The 22,617-nt window shown below is 41.9% G+C and overlaps 1 protein-coding gene across 11 annotated transcripts in view; it reads right to left on the minus strand.

Moving 5' to 3' along the window:
- Positions 1-22,617, minus strand: part of MAP2K4 (mitogen-activated protein kinase kinase 4) — a 78,195-nt gene that overhangs the window by 37,323 nt on the left and 18,255 nt on the right. For 9 of the 11 annotated variants that reach the window (XM_086358821.1, XM_086358820.1, XM_086358826.1 and 6 more), the window contains one exon: positions 10,957-11,059. The exons of the other annotated variants lie outside the window; for them this stretch is intronic. In XM_086358821.1, the coding sequence (XP_086214947.1) occupies positions 10,957-11,059 (103 nt within the window). The remainder of the gene's footprint in view (positions 1-10,956; positions 11,060-22,617) is intronic. 11 annotated transcript variants of the gene reach the window in all.

Raw genomic sequence — 22,617 nt, forward strand, 5'->3', positions numbered from 1 at the left:
TATATGCTCTCTTGACAACACAGAGGCTCTCCAACCAGAGTCAAGCCTCCAACTAATGGTTCTGTTCACTTGCTCGTGTATGAAATTTACTTATTTTAAATCATGTACACACTTCCCATTGTCACAATCTAGTCTAATCTCTCAAAACGCTGGTTCTTATTTTGGTTCCAACCACCTCTCAATACATTTCCAGATTCACTCTGCTGTTTCCTAGGGGGTGGCAGTTGAGGAGAGACGGATGGTGATGTTTAACAGCAGATGATGCTCGTGGTTTCCCAGGAATGTTTTAGCACTTCTCCTGTGAATATTCCAGGACCACCTCCACCCAGCTGCTTCTGTCTGCATCACAGAGGCCGTGTGCTGTGACTGCAACTGCGCCTGTGTGTCCTGTCCTTGAAAAGTTAGTTTAATGTCCTCTCCAGCAGGTCAACAAGTCTACTTCAGAGTATCTGCCTCATAGGTTTCCCAAGGAAACTTGCCAGGAACTGGCTTTTCGTAACGCAGCACGTGGTCCAAGAAGCCAAAGCTCAGCTCTGCAACACCACGTGCAGTGGGCTCAATCACGGCTCCAAGAGAAGACATGTCCCCCCTGCAACCTCAGAAGATGACTGTATCTTTACACGTGTAAGTAGGAAAATGGTCTCAAGAGAAGACTGTCCTGGAGTAGGGAGGACTCTAAATGTAAGGATGAGTGTCCTTATAAGAGACGGAAAAGGAGAAAACAGAGACACACAGAGAGGCACAGGGAGGTCTGGAAGGCGGCAACTGGAATTGTGCAACCAAAACCCGAGGAATGCCAGGAGCTCCCAGAGCTGGAAACAGGACTGGGAGTGGGGGGGGGAGGGTGGCGGGCTCTGGAGCCTTTGGATGAGGCACAGCCCCACCAGCACCAAGACTTCAGATTTTGGCCTCCCGAACCTGAGAGGACACCTTCCTGTTGCTTGAAGCCACCAAGTCTGTGGTAATTTGTTCCGGCAGCCCTAGGAATCCCACATGCTGTCTGAATCACAAGCCGCCAAACTTCTTCTGTCAAGGGACAGACAATAAATACGTCATGCTTTGCCATCTACACAAGTGTCTGCGGCAAACATATGACTACATGGGTATGGCTACATCCCAATTAAACTTGATTTTCAAAAACACAGCAGCAGGCCACACCTGGCCCACGGGCTGCAGTCTGCTGACTGCGTAATCTAAATGACATCCAGTCGGCTAAGTATCACTCATCATTGAAATGATCTGAGTCCTATCCATTCATTTCTCACATCGCTTCTCTTTCAAATTTACAATTATGCTCTGGAGGAGAAGAAATTTCAATTATCTACCCAGATCCTATAGTTTTATTTCCAGGAATTAATCTTGAGATACACTTCCTGCTTTTTCTGGAAAAGCCTGCCCAGATGCCCTGGGAGAGACCCCTCTGTGGCTCCCCCCTTTCTCCCTGTGCAGGGTGGTGAGGGCACGAGGCCGCACATGCCACCCGGCTCGGGTGCCCTCACAGTGGCAGGGTCTCCAGCGGCAGTCGTTACCTCAGCAGCGGCCTCCTGCTTGCATGGGAAAGTGTGACTCCCCGAGCCTGCCAAGGCCTGCTCGTTTTCCCCTGATAAATAAGTATCTTCTTGTGTCCACAGCTACCTCTCATAAGACCCCTTTATTATCTAATCAGCTGGAAATGTGTTTTCTCCTCTTATTTCATTATCATGTTCTTCTACTTCATTTACTGTTACCCTGACTTCCTCCGGATGCTGTCAAACATTTCTTTCTTCCCAAATTATCCCTTCCACCTCCTTCCCAGAGCTTCCTTGATTTTAGCAAGCACACACTAAAATGCCTCAAGCTGTTTCACTCTCTCCTCAGCATATAAATAGATAGAATGCGTAAGCGTCCTCAGACAGGAAAACAAACGGAACACATACCCTGCACCGCACTGCAACTGTTCTTCTGTGTCCATGTTCTTAGGATCTCTAGATGAACACTGCTTTATGCATCCTTCTGCAATGCAGCTCTGTTAATTCAGGAAATTTCCACAGTAAACGCAATCTGTCGGTTGCCATGGAAACTGCCTGCTTCCTGGCACTACTAACAAAATGAGTATCTTTGCTAAGATCCAAGATGAGGCAAAAGGAAAAGCTGAAAAAGGAAAGATTTCTAGAAGAATCGCTCAAACAATCCAAAGATAAACATTCAAATTCTGATATTCATATTCAGTGAACAGAAAGTACTGACTGTACAAGTCTGCAGCATTTTGAAGTAGTGATTTATGAAGTAGAAGTACTTTGTTTTTAGTCACAAAGGAAGAGAGTAATAGAATGCAACAGACGTTCACATTTACATCTTGCTGCACATACCCTAAGAGCTGATCACTGTCGGCTGTACTTAAGGCTTATTACTGGAATGGCTTTTCTGGGCTCTGCTCTTTACAGGAAAGGGTAGGAAGGCTGCCCTAAACCAGCAGGTTACAAATTTTCATAAGATCCTTTCCCCATTTGGGCTCCAATCTCCACTGGCAGCTAATACCCCATCCCCCCAAGCAGGATAAGTTAAAAGTGCACCTCAGGAGTCTTCACCAGTAGAAACAGCGCTCCCAGTACCCTCAGAACACTAGGCTCGGCAGATCCCCCACCCCCACTCCCACCCCCACCCCCAGAAACGATGCTCCGTTCCGAGAACATCACACTTTACAGATGTAATTCCTGCCTCTCAAGGGTCTTTCCGATCTCAGCCTGTTGCTCCTCCTGTCCAACCTCTGAACGCCACGTTTCTTCAGGGTCCAGCCCTGGACCGACGGTCTCATCCACTGGCGGCAGCTCCCCGCTTTCCACCCCCGACCTGCACCCTTCCCTCTCAGTACCACACTTTCAGTCTCAACACCAGAGTGTGTGCCATGTTTACCTCCTTGGGATCTCCACTGGGAGCTTTCTCAGGCAGCTCACACTTAACATACCTCAAGCTGAACTCCTGCTTGTCTGTGCTCCCTCATCCCTAAAGCTCCAGACCCAATGGTCCTCATCCCAGGAACAGCCACTGAACCTGTCATTCAAGCCAGAATTCTGGAAGTCACCATGAAAGCCTTCCCCTCTTCACAACCCACGTTCGAATTATTACCAATTTCATTAATGAATGCTACCTCCCCCAATCTCTAGAATCTGTCCATTTTCCTGTACCTCCCCTGCCATCCACCTAACATCATGACCACCCATTACATCTCCGCTACACCAGTGCAGTCTTACTGGGTCTCTCTAAGTCTGTTCTAGCCTCTCTCCAACACACTCCACACAGCAGCCAGAATCATCACCGCAGAACATAAGTCAGATTCTGTCATTCACCTGCTTCTAACCTGCCACAGCCTCCCATGCTGTGGGAGCACCAAGAAAGTGTTAGTCACTCAGTTGTGTTCAACCCTTTGTGACCCCTTGGACTGAAGCCCGCCAAGCTCCTCTTGTCCATAGGACTTCCCAGGTAAGAATACTGGAGTGGATTGCCATTTCGTTCTCCCAGGGATCAAACTCAGGTCTCTTGCATTGCAGGCAGATTCTTTACCATATGAACCACCAGGGATTTAGTTTAGTTAGTGGGAACACCAAACTAAACACCAAAATGAAATTCATTTTCAGGAGACAGGCAAATCAACAGCATTTATCATATTTGTTTCTTTAAAAAAATATTCCAGAATTAACATCCAATGCCTCAGCTATAAACCTCCGGCTTAAGATTACACGAGTGACTCTCTAGGGTGGAGAGGAACAGAGGACCAGCTCAGTCACGCCTGGCAGCACGACCCTCCAGGCACCACAACCGCCAGGGGAACCGCGGCTGAGGTGGAGTGGGGGACGGAGGACGAGATCAGACCCCTCTGAACTGTGAGATGTACCACAACAAACGCTGTGAAAGATTACCTCACACGGTAGCACTGCTCACCACAAAGTCAGCAACACCAAAATGCCATCGATGGATAATGGAAAACAAAATGTTATATATACATATAATAAATATCATTCAGCCCTCAGAGGAAAATTCTGACACGTATCAACACAGATGGAGTATAATGACATTATGTCAAGTGAAATAAGCCAGACAGAAAAGAACAAGTATTGTATAATTCCACTCATATGAGGTATCTACAGTGATCAGATTCAAAGAAACAGAGAATAAAATTAAAATGGTAACTATCAGAGAGCAGAAGAAAGAGGAATGGGGCGTCAGTGTTCAATGGACACAGCGTTACAGTCTGAGAAAATAAAAGAGCTCTGGAGATGAATGGTGGTGACGGATACACAACAACACGAGTGCACTTAATGCTACTAAACTGTACACTAAGAAATGGTTAGGATGCTCAATTTTATGTGACCCATATTTTGCTACAGTAAGAAAAATGAAGTTTGCTGCAGTAAATCTAAGCCAGCCAAAAATAAGTAATTACCCCACAGATTTTGACACATTTAGCATTTTTTAACTGGGAGTATTCTTGCCTGGAAAATTCCACAGACAGAGGAGCCTGGCGGGCTACAGTCCGTAGAGGTATGGAGCACTGGACACGATGAAGCACCGAGGGGCATGGGCTTCCCAGGGGGCACCAGTGGTGAAGACCCCACCTGCACACTGTTTACGATAGCTAGGACACAGAAGCAACCTAGACGACCCTTAGCAGACGAGCGGATAAAAAAGTTGTGGCACATCACAGCAATGGAATATTACTCAGCTATTTAAAAACACGCATTTGAATCAGTTCTAGTGAGGTGGATGAAACTGGAGTCTATTATACAGAGTGGATTAAGTCAGAAAGAAAAACACCAATACAGTATATTAACACATATATATGGAATCTAGAAAGATGGTAATGGCGACCCTACATGCAAGACAGCAAAAGAGACACAGATGTAAAGAACAGACTTTTGGACTCTGTGGCAGAAGGCGAGGGGGAGATGATTTGAGAGAATAGCATTGAAACATGTATATTACCATATGTGAAACAGATTGCCAGTCCAAGTTCAATGCATGAAGCAGGGCACTCAAAGCCCAAGGTGCACTGGGACAACCTAGAGGGATGGGATGGGGCGGGAGGTTTGGGACAGAGGGGACACATGTACACCCATGGCTGATTCATGTCAATGTATGGCAAAAACCACCACATATTGTAATTAGCCTCCAACTAAAATAAATAAATACATTAAAAAAAAAAAAAAGAATCCACCTGCAAGGCAGGAGATGCAGGTTCGATCCCTAGGTTGGGAAGATCCCCTGGAAGGAAATGGCAACTTACTCTGGTATTCCAGCCTGGGAAATCCCATGGACAGAGGAGGAGCCTGGTGGGCTACAGTCCATGGGGTCACAAAGAGTCAGACACAACTTAGCGACTGAACATGCACTGATTTGTACCTATAAATATTTCTGCCATCATGTAAAAGAGCCCCACCACAGAAACGTAGAGATTCCAAATGACTGTGATTCCAAATGAGTGTGACTAAACACTTCAAATGGAGAAAAGCGCTTCTATGCTCACGCTGATGTCCTGGGACTACGCTGGGGAACAAAGGTGGACACCGCCACAGACGTCTCTCCCACCTCCACAAACAGCCTGTCAGGCTCGTGCAGGAGATTTTTACTTCAAGAAAAGAGCACGAAACTGGCTTGATTCCTATTCATTTTCTCTCCCCTGTTCCCTGCCATTCACCATATAAAATAATGTAAGTCATTACCCTAATTCAGTGCCTGAACTGAGATCAGAGTTGAGTGACACACGGTCACAGAGACCACGACGATGCTGAGGCAGAAACCAGGACTCCCACATTAATGAAAAGGTTGACCCAAGATAGTAAGTTGAGAACATAAAGAATAAGTTGAGAAGATAAAGCTCCCACAATTTAACCAGGAATAAGAGCCTACGTCATTTATAATTACATTCTAAGATGCAGCTCTATTAAGTAGGCACAGCATGGAATTAACACTAGTGATTAACTGGTGACTTCAAAACTTCTTTTAAAATTACTTCCTAGATGTTCCAGGGCACAAGTGAGCCTTTTTCTGTTCCAATGTAACAAAGATAAATCAGATCCTAGAGATCTTCTTGGTCTCAACAGAAAAAGAGCCCCCTAAATTTACAACATATGGTTTCAAAATGTTTAGCTTAAACCCCCAAATGTATCTTTACTCATCATTATTTATTTCCAACATTAGCTTTTCCGTTAGTGTTTCTTCTTTACAATCCTGCTATGCTGTGAAGATAAAAGGGCTGTTTTTTTAGAATCACAATGGTATGTGGTGCACTCCAAATGATTCAGCACGCTGAGAGCACTCACACGTCACTCAGATGTGACGCAATGAAAGCACAGGCCACAGCAGTGGAGCACTGAGAGCACTCACACGTCACTCAGATGTGACGCAATGAAAGCACAGGCCACGGCAGTGGAGCACCTACTTCTGTTCCTGTCAAATTTTATATATAGAATATGACTTCAGCATACATCTGCCACATTCGTAAAACCACCCTTGGGGTATCAGAAACATGTACGGTGCTGAGTATGATCCAATCCTGATAGAAATGTAAAGGAAGACAGATACACATTTTTTCCTTTCATTTTCCTATGTACTCTGTAATTTTACAGCTTAATCTTTCATTTAAAGAGCCAAAGGGCAAAATGTTAAAGATGTGTTATATCTAGGCTGTAGGTACAAGAATCTCTACTATACCACTCATTTTTTGTGTGTGTATGTCGGAAATACTATAATTTTAACCAATGATAAATAAAAGCCAAGGTTTCTTGTTCAGGTGGTCTTATTCTTTAAGGACACACAAGAAAAGAATGACTTAAAAAAACAAAAGGAAATAAAGAAACAGAGATTTAGGCAAATTTCTGAATACCTTGAAGCACACCGAAATATGTAGACAAAGCAAAACTAGCGAATTCCAAGAGAAGGGACTCTACAGTTTCAAAAACGTACCAGCCAAGAGCAGTACAAAACCTTGTTAAGCTCCTGCTTCAAACTCCTGGGAAAAAAAAAGTGATGAAGTAATCACTTATTTGATATTAAAATGATAATATTATAATTGTGTTTTTTAAAAGCAGTCCTTATCTCTTAGAAACACATCCTAAAATATTTGTAGATGGAATAACATGTCTGAGGTTTGGTTAAAACTAGGGAGGGCAAAGGAATAATAGTGGCCATATTAACTGCTAAAGCTGATTGATAAATACATAAAGATTCATCTACCATATTCCAGTTTTGGATATATTTACAGCTTTCCATAATAAGAGTTTTTTAAAAAAAATGAAATATAGAAAATCGCCAGCCACAACACATGGTAAGAGAGGAGCACAGAGCAAAGACAAGAGGCAGGTAGTGCTTCCAACATGACCTTAGAAAGGAACCACAGCTGGGCAGGAAGAAGGCCCAGAAACTCAAGAGCTGATTAAAACTCTTTCTAAAAGAAAGGTTTACCCAGCATCTCCTGTCCCCCCACATTCAACCCCAAATGAAAAGAGAACATGTCTCTAAGGAAAATAAAAATACTATCTGGAAAAAAACAAAGCCTAAGAGGGCAAATGTTGGCCTCTTCAGTATGGCATCTAGAATATTCCTGGCCTAACAACCAGTACTCAAACCACTCACAGAAAAGTCAAGGCAAGCCCACCAGCTGACCGTCTATGATCAGAGCCTCCAATAAGCTTTCTAAGTTCCTCATCCTTAACTATCAATGGACAAGCAAGAATTACTAGACATGTGGAAAAAAGCTAACATGAAAGAGAAAGACAAAAGAAACAGTGTCCCTTGAGGAAACAGATTACCTAGAGAACCGAAGAGAATTTTTAAATTTCAGATTTTACATCCATAAATTAAGAATAAAATACCAAGAAAAAAGCCAGAATCAACTCTTAGACATAAAAGTCAATTGCCAAAACAGAACATTCTATAGAAGGGCCAGAAAAATTTTTAAATCTCCTGGGATATAAAGCAAGAAAACAAAGATTAAAAAATAGAAAAGTCAAACACGCGGGGAATTCAGGGATATGAATTCAGAATACAAATTTAGAGAAACGAAATAACACACATTTCAGGAGGAGAGAACAGGAGAAACATGAAAGAATCTTCAAAAGAAAAGCAGCAGGAACTCGGAAACAGAGAACAAGAATCTTCAGACTAAAACCATTCATCCAGTACACAGAAGGTGACCCAAACCTAAGCATACTCTGATATAACTGTAGAACACCAACAATAAGGACATAGTGCACAAAGCGAGAGAGGAATATGTCATCTGCAAGTAGCACCTCCGCTACAGTGAAACGGACCTAGCATGGCTCCCTCAAATGGATCGTGCACCGACACTCACCAGAATGCCCTTCTCCCCCTTTTCTCCACCTGAGCTCCTCCACGGGGCTTTCAAAACCCAGTTCAAACCTTGGTCCTCCGTGACATTCTCCAGGTTGTTTATCTGGAAGTGCTCTTGCCCCTCCTGCACCACTCATTTGACACTTGATCTGTACTACCCCATGCCTTACTTCTCGAATCGCTGTCTTCTTGAAATTTTATTTAAATCGCTATTTCTCAGAAAGTAAGGCCACTGTCTTGTTTTTTTCAATCTTCCACAGAATCCTGCACCCACACAACGCCAAAAAGGGCCTGAAACTCGTGCCTGGGATGAAGCTTAACTTCATTAGCTGCTCACGTTTCATCTAATCGTGCTCTAAGCTCATTTTTAAAGTTTATATTTATATCTACAACTAAAGTTAAAAACAAACAACACTGAATGCAAGGATATTTTAGGAGAAGGAAACATTTTGGCACAGAGGTGCTATCTTCCCTAGGTGGGGAAGATCCCCTGGAGGAGGAAATGGCAACCTACTCCAGTATTCTTGCCTGGAAAACCCCAGGAACAGAGGAGCCTGGTGGGCCACCGTCCATGGACTCACCAAGAGTCACACACGACTGAGCAGCTAAACATCTTTTTCAAAGCCCCTACATACTGCAAGTTGTATTTTCTAATTGCAAACTTATCCTGAACAGTGATGAGCCCTGAGATGACACAGAAGGAGCCCCATGGAGGTGGGTGGGAGGTAGGAGATATGCCAGTCCACTAAGCAGCGAAGAACTGTCTTTGACGAGTATCAATTTTGGTAGTTGCCTATTCCCAATCCAGGTACAGACCAGTGCCAATAACAAAACTCAACGGCAGGGTCTAAATCGTGTACATACCAGAATCAAGTTCCAAAGAGTCTACCACAAAGTAAAAATGTCTATTACTGTGTCCTCTCTAACTTTTAACACCTGCTGAGAAGAGACAAGAAAGAAACCTAGCTGGTTACAGGACTACTATGAAGTAGTAGGTTTAAAAAAGAGAAAGGGCCGAGGGGAAGGAGGGACCTGATTGACTTAAATTTTGGAAGAACGTTTACTTTCATACTGTTTACTGTTTAAAAAAAAAAATTGTCCATGAATTCCCCTAGACATGAAGAAGTCGTGAGAGAAGAGAGTACAGATATGGGAATGTTTTTCTAAGTTCTAAATGCAAATCAGGTTGTCTTTCTCTTTGTCCAAGGGGGCTTTAAAAAAAAAAAAAATGAAAGAAAGATTTGTCAAGTTCGGCGATTACTACATATCTTTTCTTTCTCAGATGTCAAACATGAGGTTCAATTAGCAACCAAGGTAACAGAAATGGACTTTGTTCAGGAATTAGCTTTGTACTAGCTTTCACTAGAAATTCTAGGAAAAGAGGAAGGAGGTTCTTTTGAGTGTTTCCTTGCTGCTGGAGCTTGGACTAATTAGGCAATACTAAGAATTTCCTTCCTCAATATGTTTCGGAGAAGGTAAAAAGGTTGAGCTCTGACAAGAAACCTCATTGGGAACAGCAGTCTAATGAAGTAGTCTAATAAAGCTGACAGACACCACGCCCAGCCAAATAAACTGCTACTCAGTTTTCATTTAAAATACCTTTCATTTCCCTTAAGGTAACAGGTGTAAGCCTAAGAGCATACACATACATATATTCCTTCCTTCTAGACACTGATGCTTTAAAAATATTTCAGCATCCCTACTGCAAGACACTCTTCTACCAATGTGACTGTGCATGCCCAATTTCAAAAGAAAACAGCAATAAACGCGCCTCTTTGGAAAGAATAAACGTTATCTGTAGTCTAATAAAGTCTGAATGCAAAGTGTTGAGGAATTATTACAAAGCTATAAACTAATGGATCTGACAGCTTTTTTAACTGTGTCCTCCACCACTTGCTTTATAGTTCTCAATACTAGAAATAGGTGAAATTTTTTTCTTTCTGGACATGAGTAGAAATGTAAATCTGCTGGCTCTGACCCTTCATGTTCCTGCCAGGTTTGAGGAGAAGCCACTATTATTTAACACATCACTTCACTTCGATTCAAAGGTTTCTGTAAAATATTATTGTAATAAGAATGTTTTACATTAACCAATATATTTTTAATACTTTTCAGTGAAGTGCTATTAAGATAATGTCATTTCTATTTTTCAGTTTTTAAAGAATCACTAACACCTGCACATTGACATGCACATACTCTTTCCACTTACTATGACACGGAAATCCGACGGGCACTAGGTATGTTCAGAATGGGAGTCAGCTTTGTCACCTGTGAGTGGGGGTGATTTGTGCACGTCTCCACCCTTCTGAATACTACTCACAACTCAACTGGAAATCCAGAAGGAGGGGTATTAACAATACTCTCAGTGTTCAGTGAGAGAAATTAAAACAGTATAAAAGTATCTGAATCTTCAGCTCTTTTCTTCAAGTAAAACTTTAGAAAGGAAAATTGTGTTTGCCTACTTCAGACTATAGGATCAACAGCTTTTCTAAGTCCAAATAGCAATATTTCAAATGGCCCATAAAATAGGAGAAACAACAACCCCTTGACTTGCAAAAATTGATAAAATAACAATAACTTTAAAACCTTTGCTTGAGTTGAGCCTTTTATTTGATTACCAGGAATACTCACATGTGTGGGTTTTGAACTCCTGCAGGATTGGGATTCAGAGTAAACCTTGCTGTAGATTTGAAAGGTGGATTTGCAAAATTCAACTTCAGTGCTTTGCGTTTACCTAAGAAATAACAAATAAAAAGTAAAAGTTTCAAGTACTATAAAACAGGTAGGATTCTGAGGGCATAAGAAATTCACACCAAGACGAAGGAAATTCTGCTTTAACATATAGTTAATGTAATATTTTGAGAGGTGGCCAAGAATTTCTCAGAATTAAGAAAAAGTAAATAAAAATGATCCAACGTTGTTACTAACCACAAATCACTCACTGTCTCCAAAAGAACAGAAAACAGCACTCAGTGCTTTCAGTTTATATTGTTCAGAGGTGCTAAGGCTTTTGCATGTAAAAATACCACTATAAAAATCATTCTCCTCGGCAGATATATTGAAAAATACTAAAACATCAGTACCTTTCCAGTGTTATGGTTTAATTCTTTAGTTTAATAAAAATCATTTCCCCTCAAATGCAATATGAACAACTGAGTGAAGAATATAAAGCATTTCACAACCATGATGCTAAAAACATCATGGAACAGTCAATTTCAAGCTAATAACACGGGCAAGCCAAACCATCATTTCTCTGGGGCAATTTATTTGGCTTGGGAAGAGAGAAATTATCAATGTTTTATGTTATATTTCTTTTTAAAAAGTCCTTTACAGAAAAGCCAGAAAATTCAGAAAAGATAAACAAAAATATGTAATATTATATATACACCTATAAGTATATAGGGTTTTAAAAACTTGTATATACACTTAAAAGTCCAATTATCCCAAAATAACCGTTGTCTATTGCAGACTATTTTCTACACAGATATCTTTTTCCCTCTACAATCAAAGTCAGGCCACAGTACTGATTTGCAACATGCTTTAGTCACAGATGCATTTTCTTCCTATGTCAATAAATCTTACAAAATCATTAGTGTAGGGGTTTACTATATGGAAATTTTGTAACAGAGTTGGGTTTTTCCTCATTTTTAGTACATCTTGGTTGCATGTACACATTAAGGATACATTTTACAACATTCATTTTTCACAATGTATCATACACAGATCTACCTATTCCAACAACATCTCTCCCATCCAAACCCCTTCCTGCCTCAGTGGATTCAGAAGAGGGGTCAGAGGGCTCAACCCACTCGGCCCAGGGCTTTGAGGAGACTGGAAGGCTGAGAGCACCACGCTGGCAGGACAGGACCACAGGGCAGGAGCACGGGGCTCCTATGGGGCTCCAGGAGCGGCTCCCAGGGACATGCCTTGATACAGGATAACAGTGATTCCTAAGGAGCCCACTGTCAGAAATAAGCAGAGTACAATGTGAATTTTCCACAGAAGTTGTCCTATTGGGTGCCTTTTTAAAAAAAGGTAATAATAATTTTTAATTTGATCGCAAGTAGAGAAGGGATATTCAAACTATACATGCAAAAGGTATTAAATATGCAAAAACAAAACTTTAAAAAGTTAAATAAAGACTTGGAAAATTCTTGCCATATAAAATCAAAAACTATCTATATATAACTACATATAACATCCCACAAATCAAGAAAAAATACAAAAAATGGCAAGGGTATGAAAAGTTACACAAAACTGAGAAAAAATTATGAAAGGTACTTAGTGACACCAAAAACAGTTAAAACTTTTGTTCACGTGAAACTGAAAAGTTTAGAGGTTTTATTTTTGTACACATATATTTATCCTTTTAATGATAATATGGTGATCAGATGACTAGGTAAAAGAATCACTAGCAAAATATAGTACTGGTAGAAGAAAAACCTTTGGGAAGAGGTTCAGCAGCAAACAAGCAGCAGCTTTAAATGAGTAAGTTCTTTCATGTCCTGCAAACTGTCTTTAAGGAAGGTTTAAAGGTGGAGGACCATTCGCAGGCCCTGCTAGATTCTGAAATTATTTGTGACTGCCTGTTCACTCCTTTCTGCCTTCAGTTTTCTCCCTTTTTGAATGAAAATCTCCCTAATGGTTATCCACTGCCTAACCTACCACTGTACATTTTTTGGAAGCAGATAATTCATCGTCTAGTTACCAGGTTCACAGATGGAGAAGAAGCTGGTGTCATGATGGATCATACTCCAGAGCCTCACCCATACCTGACTGAGATGCTTCCAATGACGAGATTTGGGACTGGTGAGCTGATTTAGCTGATGTCTAAACAAGGTCTGGACTTGAGCTGATTTGGTAATGAGCCAAGACTTCTGGGAACTGTTGAGGAGGCCGAATGTATTTTGCATGTGGGACAGATGTAATTACATAGGGACCAGAGGCAGATGGTAGTGGGCAGAAAAGGTGGCCCCCAAAATACTGGCATCTATGAATGACACCTTATATGGCAAATTAAGAACCTGTGTGATCATAAATTTGAATTAGCTCAATGCTTACAAGCTCCCCAAATCAAAGGCTGAACACCACCTGTCGTGTGTGTGTTTGAAACTGACTGGTACATCACCCATATTCTCTGCAGGGTGAAAAAGTGATAAAAGATTAAATGCTAAGGACAATAACAGAACACAGAATCACTGTGAAAACTGTCCAAAGACAGACACTCAAACTGGCCCTCTCTGCAAAAGCCCAACTTGACAGGACAGTAGCTAACCTTTGTAGGCAAATAAAACATGTGACTATAATTAAAACTTACTCAAACTGCTCTTTTGAAAATAAATATTTTTATATAATACACACACAACCATACACACACACAGATTCCTTTTCACACTGCATTCACATTAAACAAAAATAAATTAGGGTCCTTAAAGGACATTTACTATATAAATGAACATGCACACAAGGAACAGAATGTGACTTAACTTACATAAATGAGATTTAAACACACTCGACTTCAGAAACATCTGCAGCTACCTTAAAAACAGTCCAAGTATATATTTTGATCTTTCACCAACAAAATACACTAAAGAGTTCTATAAAAGTTCAAAGTATCTATAACCAGCAATGACTCAGAGTCTGAGATTGAGTTACATGACCCATTCTCAGCAGTGCACCCCACATTTAAGAGGACAATGAACACCCCAGAAAGGCCATCAAAGGTGAGGTGGACGGTAAGGTAGAAAGAGGCAGCTTCTATAATACTTTAAGGGCTATTTCTGAATGTAGGCATGAGCCTTTTTGTTTGCTTGTTTAAGCATCTCTTCCTCTATATTCATTCTCTAAGTAAGAACCTTTCTTAGTTCTGATCTTTTTTGTCTTTACCTCTCTTTCTCAAGGGCCCCAAAAAACTAAACCCTAAAGGCAACCTGTCACCATGTATTCAGATATTTTGACAAAACTACAAACAAACAGGATATTGGATCAATATGGATTTTTTTTTTCTATTGCCTGCAACAGGCAGAAAAGAGTATAAGGATACTATAGATGGCTAGTGGAGATTTTTAGAAGCTAACAGGGATTAAAATAGCTTTACAAGTAATTTAAAGTCACTATCAAGAAAGACTACAAATTTGTGATTATAATCCTCCCTTTGGTAAGACTGTCACCAAATAATAAATTCCTAACCAATCAACAGAAATAAACAGACCCTCCCCCTTTATCTGCAGTAGGATAGAAACAAGGCAGGTCAAACACCTTATTTATATGGAAGGAGTTTCCCATAGAGAAGACTGTCTTTGTATACCTGAAACCCAAGTTCAGTGCCTGATATAGAAAATAGGTTCACATGTTTACTGATCTTGGAATAAATCTGACAGGGACAGACCCAGACAACAAAAAGCGTGGGTTAAATCAGCTGGAATCAGTTTCTACTGTTTGCACCCAGAAACCCTGACTGATAAGGAAAACAGTATGTGTCTTCATCCAGTCATATTCCCAGAGCGCTGCTGTGTCCTTTAGGGCAAGGCTGTCTGACTTTTTTCATGCCACAATTTATATGACAATGAGGACATCTGTTTAATGCAGGGAGAAAATGAGAACCACAGCTGGCCCCGAAGCTGGCCGAGGTGGTTCAGCAGCCTCAAGCCCTACTCAGCCACTCCAAGGACAGAGGGGTCAACCTTTCTGCGTCACCCTTGAAATTCTGGTTTCAAAGTTCTGCCTTAAGAGGATGCCAGTGACATTTATACAACCTTTCCGGTATCATCACTCTACAATTTCTTCCTCACAGTTCTCATGGGAGGAGCATTCCCAAGCATGGGATCTTCAAGAATAATCAGAACAGCGATTCTGAAGCAAGAGGACCTGTCCAAGCATATCCATACTCACTACGGCCCAGGAGTATCTTTTGCTCTAATTCCGACCACAGAACAACTCTGAATATTGAGGCTGAAAGGAAGACATCTTTCAGCTTTCAGATCTGTGGTTTCTGCAGTAGACTGTTACAGAAATAGCCACCAATGAACCACAGCTCCGTGTCCATGCCTCTCTGCAACGTGACTCGGCTGCTCCTGCCATCGCAGGTGGAATCTGTGTCCCCCTCCTGACTCCAGGCAGGCCTGGGATGTGCCCTTGCCGGTTCCACTCTCACCCTCCTGCAGAGTTCCTGAGTCTAAATGGAAAGCAGGTCAGTCAAGCTTCCTGGACGATGAAGGAGCACATGGAGCGGGAGGCCTGAAGGCCCGGCCAGTCCAGCTAAGCTGAAGCAGCCCCAGCAGACCAACGAGCTGAACACAGACGTGTGAATAACAAACATAATCATGAAGAATTAAACAGTTGCTGTTTTAAGCCACTATTCACATGCCAGAGGAGCTGGCAGAAATGATGGAAAGGTGATCAGATCAGTCTCTCTGGAGGAAGCACCCTGCCACCACAGGGGACTCCCCAGAACCATGGCCAAGAGTAGGTGGGAACCTTAACTACAACAGAGCACTCCTATCATACCTCCAGGAATACTAGCGACTGATCTACAAGTGTTCAGAGCACCCCACCAAGGGTGGGGGAAAAGAACTGCCTTAAATTCTCATTTCTCCCTTGGCTCCGAGTAACGTCATTTGCAAAACAGAATATCCAGAGTAATTTTTCAAGTTATCTGTAATCACCGGAAAAGAGGAAGACAATTGCAACTATGCAACCTCAAACAACTTCAGAAATGAGGAAATAAAGTGGCAGAGTTTACTTTCATGCCCTTTTCTGCCTCCATTACTACCGTGACAAGTGCTCTCTCTTATATCATGAACTCAAAAGAGTAAGAGAGGAAGGACATTGACTTGGAATCAGGAGAAATGGGCAACTTTGTCCATTCTAGGCTCACAGTCCCAGGCATTCCAATCATTAAACGAGCCACTATCAGCTAACATTACATTGCTTCCTCCTCTTCCAGAATTTGGTACATAAGGGTAAGCAACATCCAAAAATTAATAAGATCTCACTTAGAACTCTGAGCTCTCATCAATAAAACAAAACACTGTCACTCACCCATTTACGTAAGTATTCTGGAAACTGGACTGTGCTGAGTTTAAGAAACCAACAGCCCCTTCATCACATTTTAACACTTGTGTGTGTAAGATGGATTTGAGGGAAGTCCAATGAAAGAAGTTATGTAGCCAGAGGTGCAGAAATGTCACACTTATATGCAAGCCAGTCTGCCAGGCGAGGGGACAAAAGGACAAAGCACTGACCCACCCACAAAGACGACTGCCTTTGGTATCCTGCCAAAATTAAAAGGGGCTGTGGTGGGAGGGATAGGGAAGAAAAGTACTTTTGCTAGATATTAAGTGAGCATCAATGAAATACTGATGAAGATAAAAAGAGGGATATTTCTGTGGTCTAGTAATCCACACATCTGTAAAACCAAGATTACAAACTGTCCCTTACGTGTCGGAACTGCTGTGATAAGGACTAACACAGACGGGATGTCAATAACCAGCAAACAAATGCAACTCCTCCAACTAAACTGGCCAAATCCTGATTAGTCCAAACTCCTCAAAAATACCCAGGAAGCCAGCCAGTTCAGGAAGACCCTCCCAGGATCACCAGTACAGCATAAATGTCCAGGCTCTACTAAAATTTGCAGGACCTGAGAAGCCTGTCCACACCACCATGCAGACAGAATCTTGGCTTTGGACCTCCACATACCCAAGTTCTGCTATGAGGACCCCAGAGTCACTGAGAGGCAAAGAGGGAAGCCCTCTGTCTGAACTGCAGCGCCTCAGTTGAAGCCACTACCTTCTGCAATGACACACCAGGAGAGGGTATAAGGGCCTTACCAATCAATGACAGCAAATATCCCCATTAGAAAATACACAAACGGCATGAATGGGTAATTAACAAAAGAAAGAATACAAATAGAATAGAAATAAGCCATTAACATGAAAAAAAATTTCAAATTCTTCTAGTCATCCAAAAATAAAATTCAATTTTTTTAATTTAAAAAATAAAATTCAATTTTTGCCTTAAATACCACACATAAATAGAGAGCCCTAATATCAAAGTTCATGAAGGTATGATAGGCAGCGGTCCCCAAGGGACTTTACCACAGCTGCACCTTCACAGCTGTGTGTAGTCAGGTGGTGTCCATTACCCACCTCAGCTCCAGCAGTGCAGAAACTACTTCTCATGTGCCTCAGTGGCCCAAGAATTACACCAGACACATAAATCCTCAACACTTCTTCAGTCAGCAGACGAACACGGACAAACAAAAGAACAAACGATGCGCTGCTGTGAATGAATGTTAACTGGCCCAGTTTCTAGAGGGTGATACCTACAGAACACCTCAAAGTGTCCTGATGGCTAAGCCAATAACTCCATCCCTAAGTGTCCGTCCTTTAGGAAGTTAAAGACTAAACAAAGAAAGTTATCCAAAGCAGAGATATTTGTGTTAGATGAGTTATAAAAAATATGGCACACCCACATTGGGAATACCACACTACCACCAAGAAAACACACCACAAAAGACTACTAACATTAGAACTAACGTTAATAGTTTAAGGGCTTTTTTTTCCCCTTTTAATCAGGCAGTGTGTAATGTGTCTAATAAACTATCATTTTACTAAAGCACATGTGTATATAATTTATATACACACTCTCCAGAACATCACTGTTAATTAATTCATAGTGCTAAAATCATCAGTGATTTTTAAATTTTTTTCTGCTTTTCTGTTTCAGTTTTTCTACACTAAGGGTTTTTTTTTTCTTTTCTTTTCTATTTTAATTATAACTTCCTTGCTCCTGACACCAGAACTTTCTAAAAGCGACCGATCTATTCTCTAAAACTAACCTTGCTGAGGCCGAGAGAACACGTTAAAAAAAAAAAAAAAAAAAGGCCTTAAAAATATAAGTATGCAGACTTCCCTGGTGGTCCAATGATTGGGAATCAGCTAAATTAACAATATTTTAATCTCCAAGAAAACAGGAATCGCTATCCAAGGCAATTCCCTCCCTCCACAATGCCCTGCTCCAATGGCAGTGCAAGCACAGCCACCATGGGACCCTAACAGTGGGAATTCCAGCTGTGAAGGTTCCAAATGGATGCAGAGTGGTGGCAGACAGAGTCCCAGCGCGGAGGGAGAGGCAGACAGACGCGCTGAGAATTCTGAGTCCCTCACGTGTCTCCAGCTTACTGAGCATCTCCGTTATACCTTCGTCCTTCACGGTCCCCGTACAAAAGGCCTAGCCCACGACACACCTACCCTACTTCCCTCCACACAGAAGCTCGGTGGCCACACACGCTGAGAACCCTGGTCAGGGAGGGGAACATTCACGGCACACCAGTCAGTAACGGCTCCCAGCACCTTGTCCAGGCAGCAGAACACTTGAAATCCACGTAACCCCCCAAACTCAGCCAAATCCACAGGGCATTTTGCTCTCAAGCCTCAAACGTGTGAACATACCAACAGGGGCCCCATGGAGACAAGTGAGACATAAACGCCGTGTTGATCAACTCCAACAAAACTTTCTACGCTGATGGTTAGACAGCTCCCTTCTCCTGAGATGGGCAGGCCTCCCCATTAGACCCCTCAGGTTTCCCAAAGTCTGAAGTTACTGTCTCAGCATGCGCCAATCTGTTAGGATTTCTGGAAAACCATCCACAGTGGCCCTCCTTCTAGTGGGACAAGTCACATAATATGCAAACTTAGGAAAACTGTGCCAAAGAGAGTCACAGGGCTTGTTTCAGTTTCCAACACCTTGAGGCCACGCAGAAGCTTCCACCAGCCTTACCGTGGAGGCAGAGGTGCAGGTGTTCTCACAACGGTATGCTTGAGCTCTAACAGGTAACAAAGTGCCCTCTGGTCTTATATCACATTTATTTTTCTTGTGTGGCAAACCCACAACATCCTACCATCACCATTTTAACTTCCCACCACCTATAAATGAAACAAGCACATTCACCATATTTTCTAATAATACAGTCAGTATTTTTCCAATCAGTGCTTCACACCTTTTTTTATATGCACCACAGTGCTAAGAAAAGAACATGTGCATGACACAATGAAGGCAAAGCAAGTGCCACTGACCTAGAGCTCCAGTGAGTGGTTCCAGGACACAAGGCTAAGGAGGTGACCATTTCAGCCAACAGCAGGAACTCGACTGGGCAGCTCCTAAAAAAACCAGATCTGACTTCTCCTTACAGAGTTTACTTAGAATAATACCATTATCAGTTCAGTTCAGTTGCTCAGTTGTGTCTGCCTCTTTGCAAGGCTTCCCTGTCCATCACCAACTCCCAGAGCTTGTTCAAACTCATGTCCATCAAGTTGGTGATACCATCCAATCATCTCATGCTGTCATCCCCTTCTCCTCCTGTCTTCAATCTTTTCCAGCATCATTTTGATGCAAAGAAATGAGTCATTTCTTTGCATCAGGTGGCCAAAGTATTGGAGCTTCAGTATCAGTCCTTCCGATGAATATTCGGGACTGATTTCCTTTAGGATTGACTGGTTTGATTTCCTTGCAGTTCAAGGGACTCTCATGCAACAAAGCCAGATTTTTGTCATTGTGTTAATTTCTTCATCTAATTTCTCTCCTTATCAGCCTAAAATACCAATAAGGATTCCCACACAGTCATAAATAATTAACTTTTCTCAACTAATCCTCTAAATTAGCAAGTAGATTAGGATAAAGGAAGCTGTTTCTTTTACAGACAATTTAGCATCACACTGGAGGTACCACTCAGTCCTCAGACAGGACATCTTGATCCTTTTCACAACAGAAAATCAACTATCCAATGGCCAAAGAGACAGTGGGTAGGTACCCACTCTTCCTTCCAGGTTAACTCCAGATTAGCCTGTCTAGAAACTGTACTGATTCAAAGCTGTGTGTCTGCTGTATGCATGAGGTTTTGCTACAGACATTATCTGTGATGTATCAATAACTAAAAAAAAAAAAAAATGCACGTGATATTTGTCTGAGGCTCCTAGGACAGAGCTCCTACAACCCTTGGAATTTCCTAAGTAATAAACATCTTTTATTATTCATGACAAGCCTTCTTCCACTACATCAGGGTTTATGCTAATTAGGTGGAGGGTGGGGAGGGCGTACAGAACTTCAGGATGGGGGGTGCTGGTGGCCAGAAAAACCAGTCAAGTGATCAGAGGGTGATAACTTTCAGCCCCACCCACCAACCACCAAAGAAGGGAGAGGGTGTGGAGACTGAGTTCAATTCCCAAAGGTCAACGATTTAATCAGTCTATACCTTTGCAATGAAAGTTTCATAAAAACTCCCTAAAATTAGCTCTGAGCTTCCTGGTTGGCAAACAGACAGAAGAGATAGAAGGATGATGCACCCAGAGAAGGCAGGGAAGCTATGCCCTTCTCTCTCTCCATCCCTTGCCCTAGCCTCTGCTATTTGGCTCTTCCTGACTTACACACGTTTATAATAAATTGGTGAATATAAGTGAAGTGTTCTTCTGAGTTCTGTGAGCTGTTCTAGCAAACAAGTGAACCCTGGCGGGGGAGGGGGGGGCGGGGAGGTGCTAAGGGAACCCTGTGACATGCAGTCAGCCAGGGAGAAATGTGTGCAGCCTGGGCACCCCATTTGCAGCTGGATCTGAAGTCAGGGCCACTTTATGGGGCTGAACCCTTTCACCTGTGAGATGTGATGCTAACCCCAGGCAGACAGTGTCAGAACTGAGTTGCACAGTTGATGCTGGAAGACTGTGTAGGGTCAGAAAATACCTCAGTGTCAAAATGCGAAACAGTGAAAAGTGAGGAATATTAAGATTTACTAAAGGCAAAAGAAGTTAACGTCAAGAAGTAAATCTTTCCTTATTTTCACCAGTATTTATAAATTGATATTTTTATGCTACCCAAACCTGTGAGCAAGCCTTCAGCTTGTGCCACCTAAAGCAGAAGGGACGCTATATTTCAAGGATAGTTTCTCCAATTCTAAAATATCATCCATAGTTAGAGGAGGGGCCAAAAGGCCTACAACATATAATGTTAAACTAGTCCTCAAGAGCATACCTCATTTATTATATAACAACCCCTTGCTTCTTCGGGGACATGGTCAACATCTGAACAAAAGCATTTTCACGCTCAGAACCTACATACTCATATGGATGACTTCTGACCACTGGAAATTAGATTTAGCACTCCGGTGACTTTTTATAATAGCACCTGCATATCACAGGGACTCAAATATTTCTTGAATAAATGAATAATCCAAGCTCAAATTTTGATTTAACACCCTTACGACAAATAGCTTCACTCAGACGTCTCGATTGGGGGCTCTGTCCGTACTTCCTGATAGATCTAATTTGTTGCTTCTTTGGTTCACATTAATCAAACGAAGCATAGCTAGAAGTTAGGTAGGTTCTCTAAAAAAAATTAGCCAGCAAACTTTAACTAAAGAAGTGCACCTAACTGACAGAACTTCATGACACAAGCATTAGTCACCATCCTCCGGCTTAAAAAAAAAACAACTGGCATTTTTAACTGGCTTCAGTTGCAAGATTTGTGATCATCTTTTATACACTCAACCAACTTTTTCTATTTCAGCGCTGCATTACCCTAGACATCTGATGGAGGTTTCTCGGGTTTGTTATTCACCACTGTGCAAGGTCAAAGCCGTATCAGACCATCACCACAGGGAGACATTCATCCTGTAGTTACAAGATGGGTGACTGAACAGGGACAGTGACAGGTAAAAGCCACTTAAGAAACTGTCATTTTAATGAAAGGTGAATAACGACACGTGTTGAACAAGCATAAACCAGTCACTGAGAAGGTGACTGCCAACTGGAACACAGGGTGTTGATGTCTATTGCGGTTTTTTTTTTTTTAATATCTTGGATGAGAACTCCTATTTCCTTCTATTCTCACCAAACTGACTCTGGATGACTAATCCTGGTTCCCAAGTCCTGGGAAGGGAATGCCTGGAGGAGCTGAGCACTCTTAAGTGCTGAATATCAATTAATGAGCAAAGCTGGCATCGGTTTGGGACTGATCTTAATTTGGCAGAACTGGTCTCACATGCCCACTGGTTCCTCAACTTCACCAAAAAAAAAAAAGACAAGAATTATTATTTGACATGGCTTTTTATTACCTATAGAGATTGAGAGATCTTTAAAAAAAAGTTGAAAAGAACTCCGGTTAGGAAACAGATTAAGTCATGTTCCAGGGTAAGAAGAAGAGACAGATGTCCAGGTCTAATTCTCTTGGAGTATAGACAAGTGCAATTAGGGCTTGTGTACGTGCGTGTGCGTATATACACATGTACCTCACAGCCAGCAG

The sequence above is a fragment of the Bos grunniens genome, chromosome 19, assembly GCF_055505025.1.
Source record: "Bos grunniens cultivar Pamir isolate PY7600 chromosome 19, Bosgru_T2T1.0, whole genome shotgun sequence".
In the NCBI taxonomy this organism is placed as follows: Eukaryota; Metazoa; Chordata; class Mammalia; order Artiodactyla; family Bovidae; genus Bos; species Bos grunniens.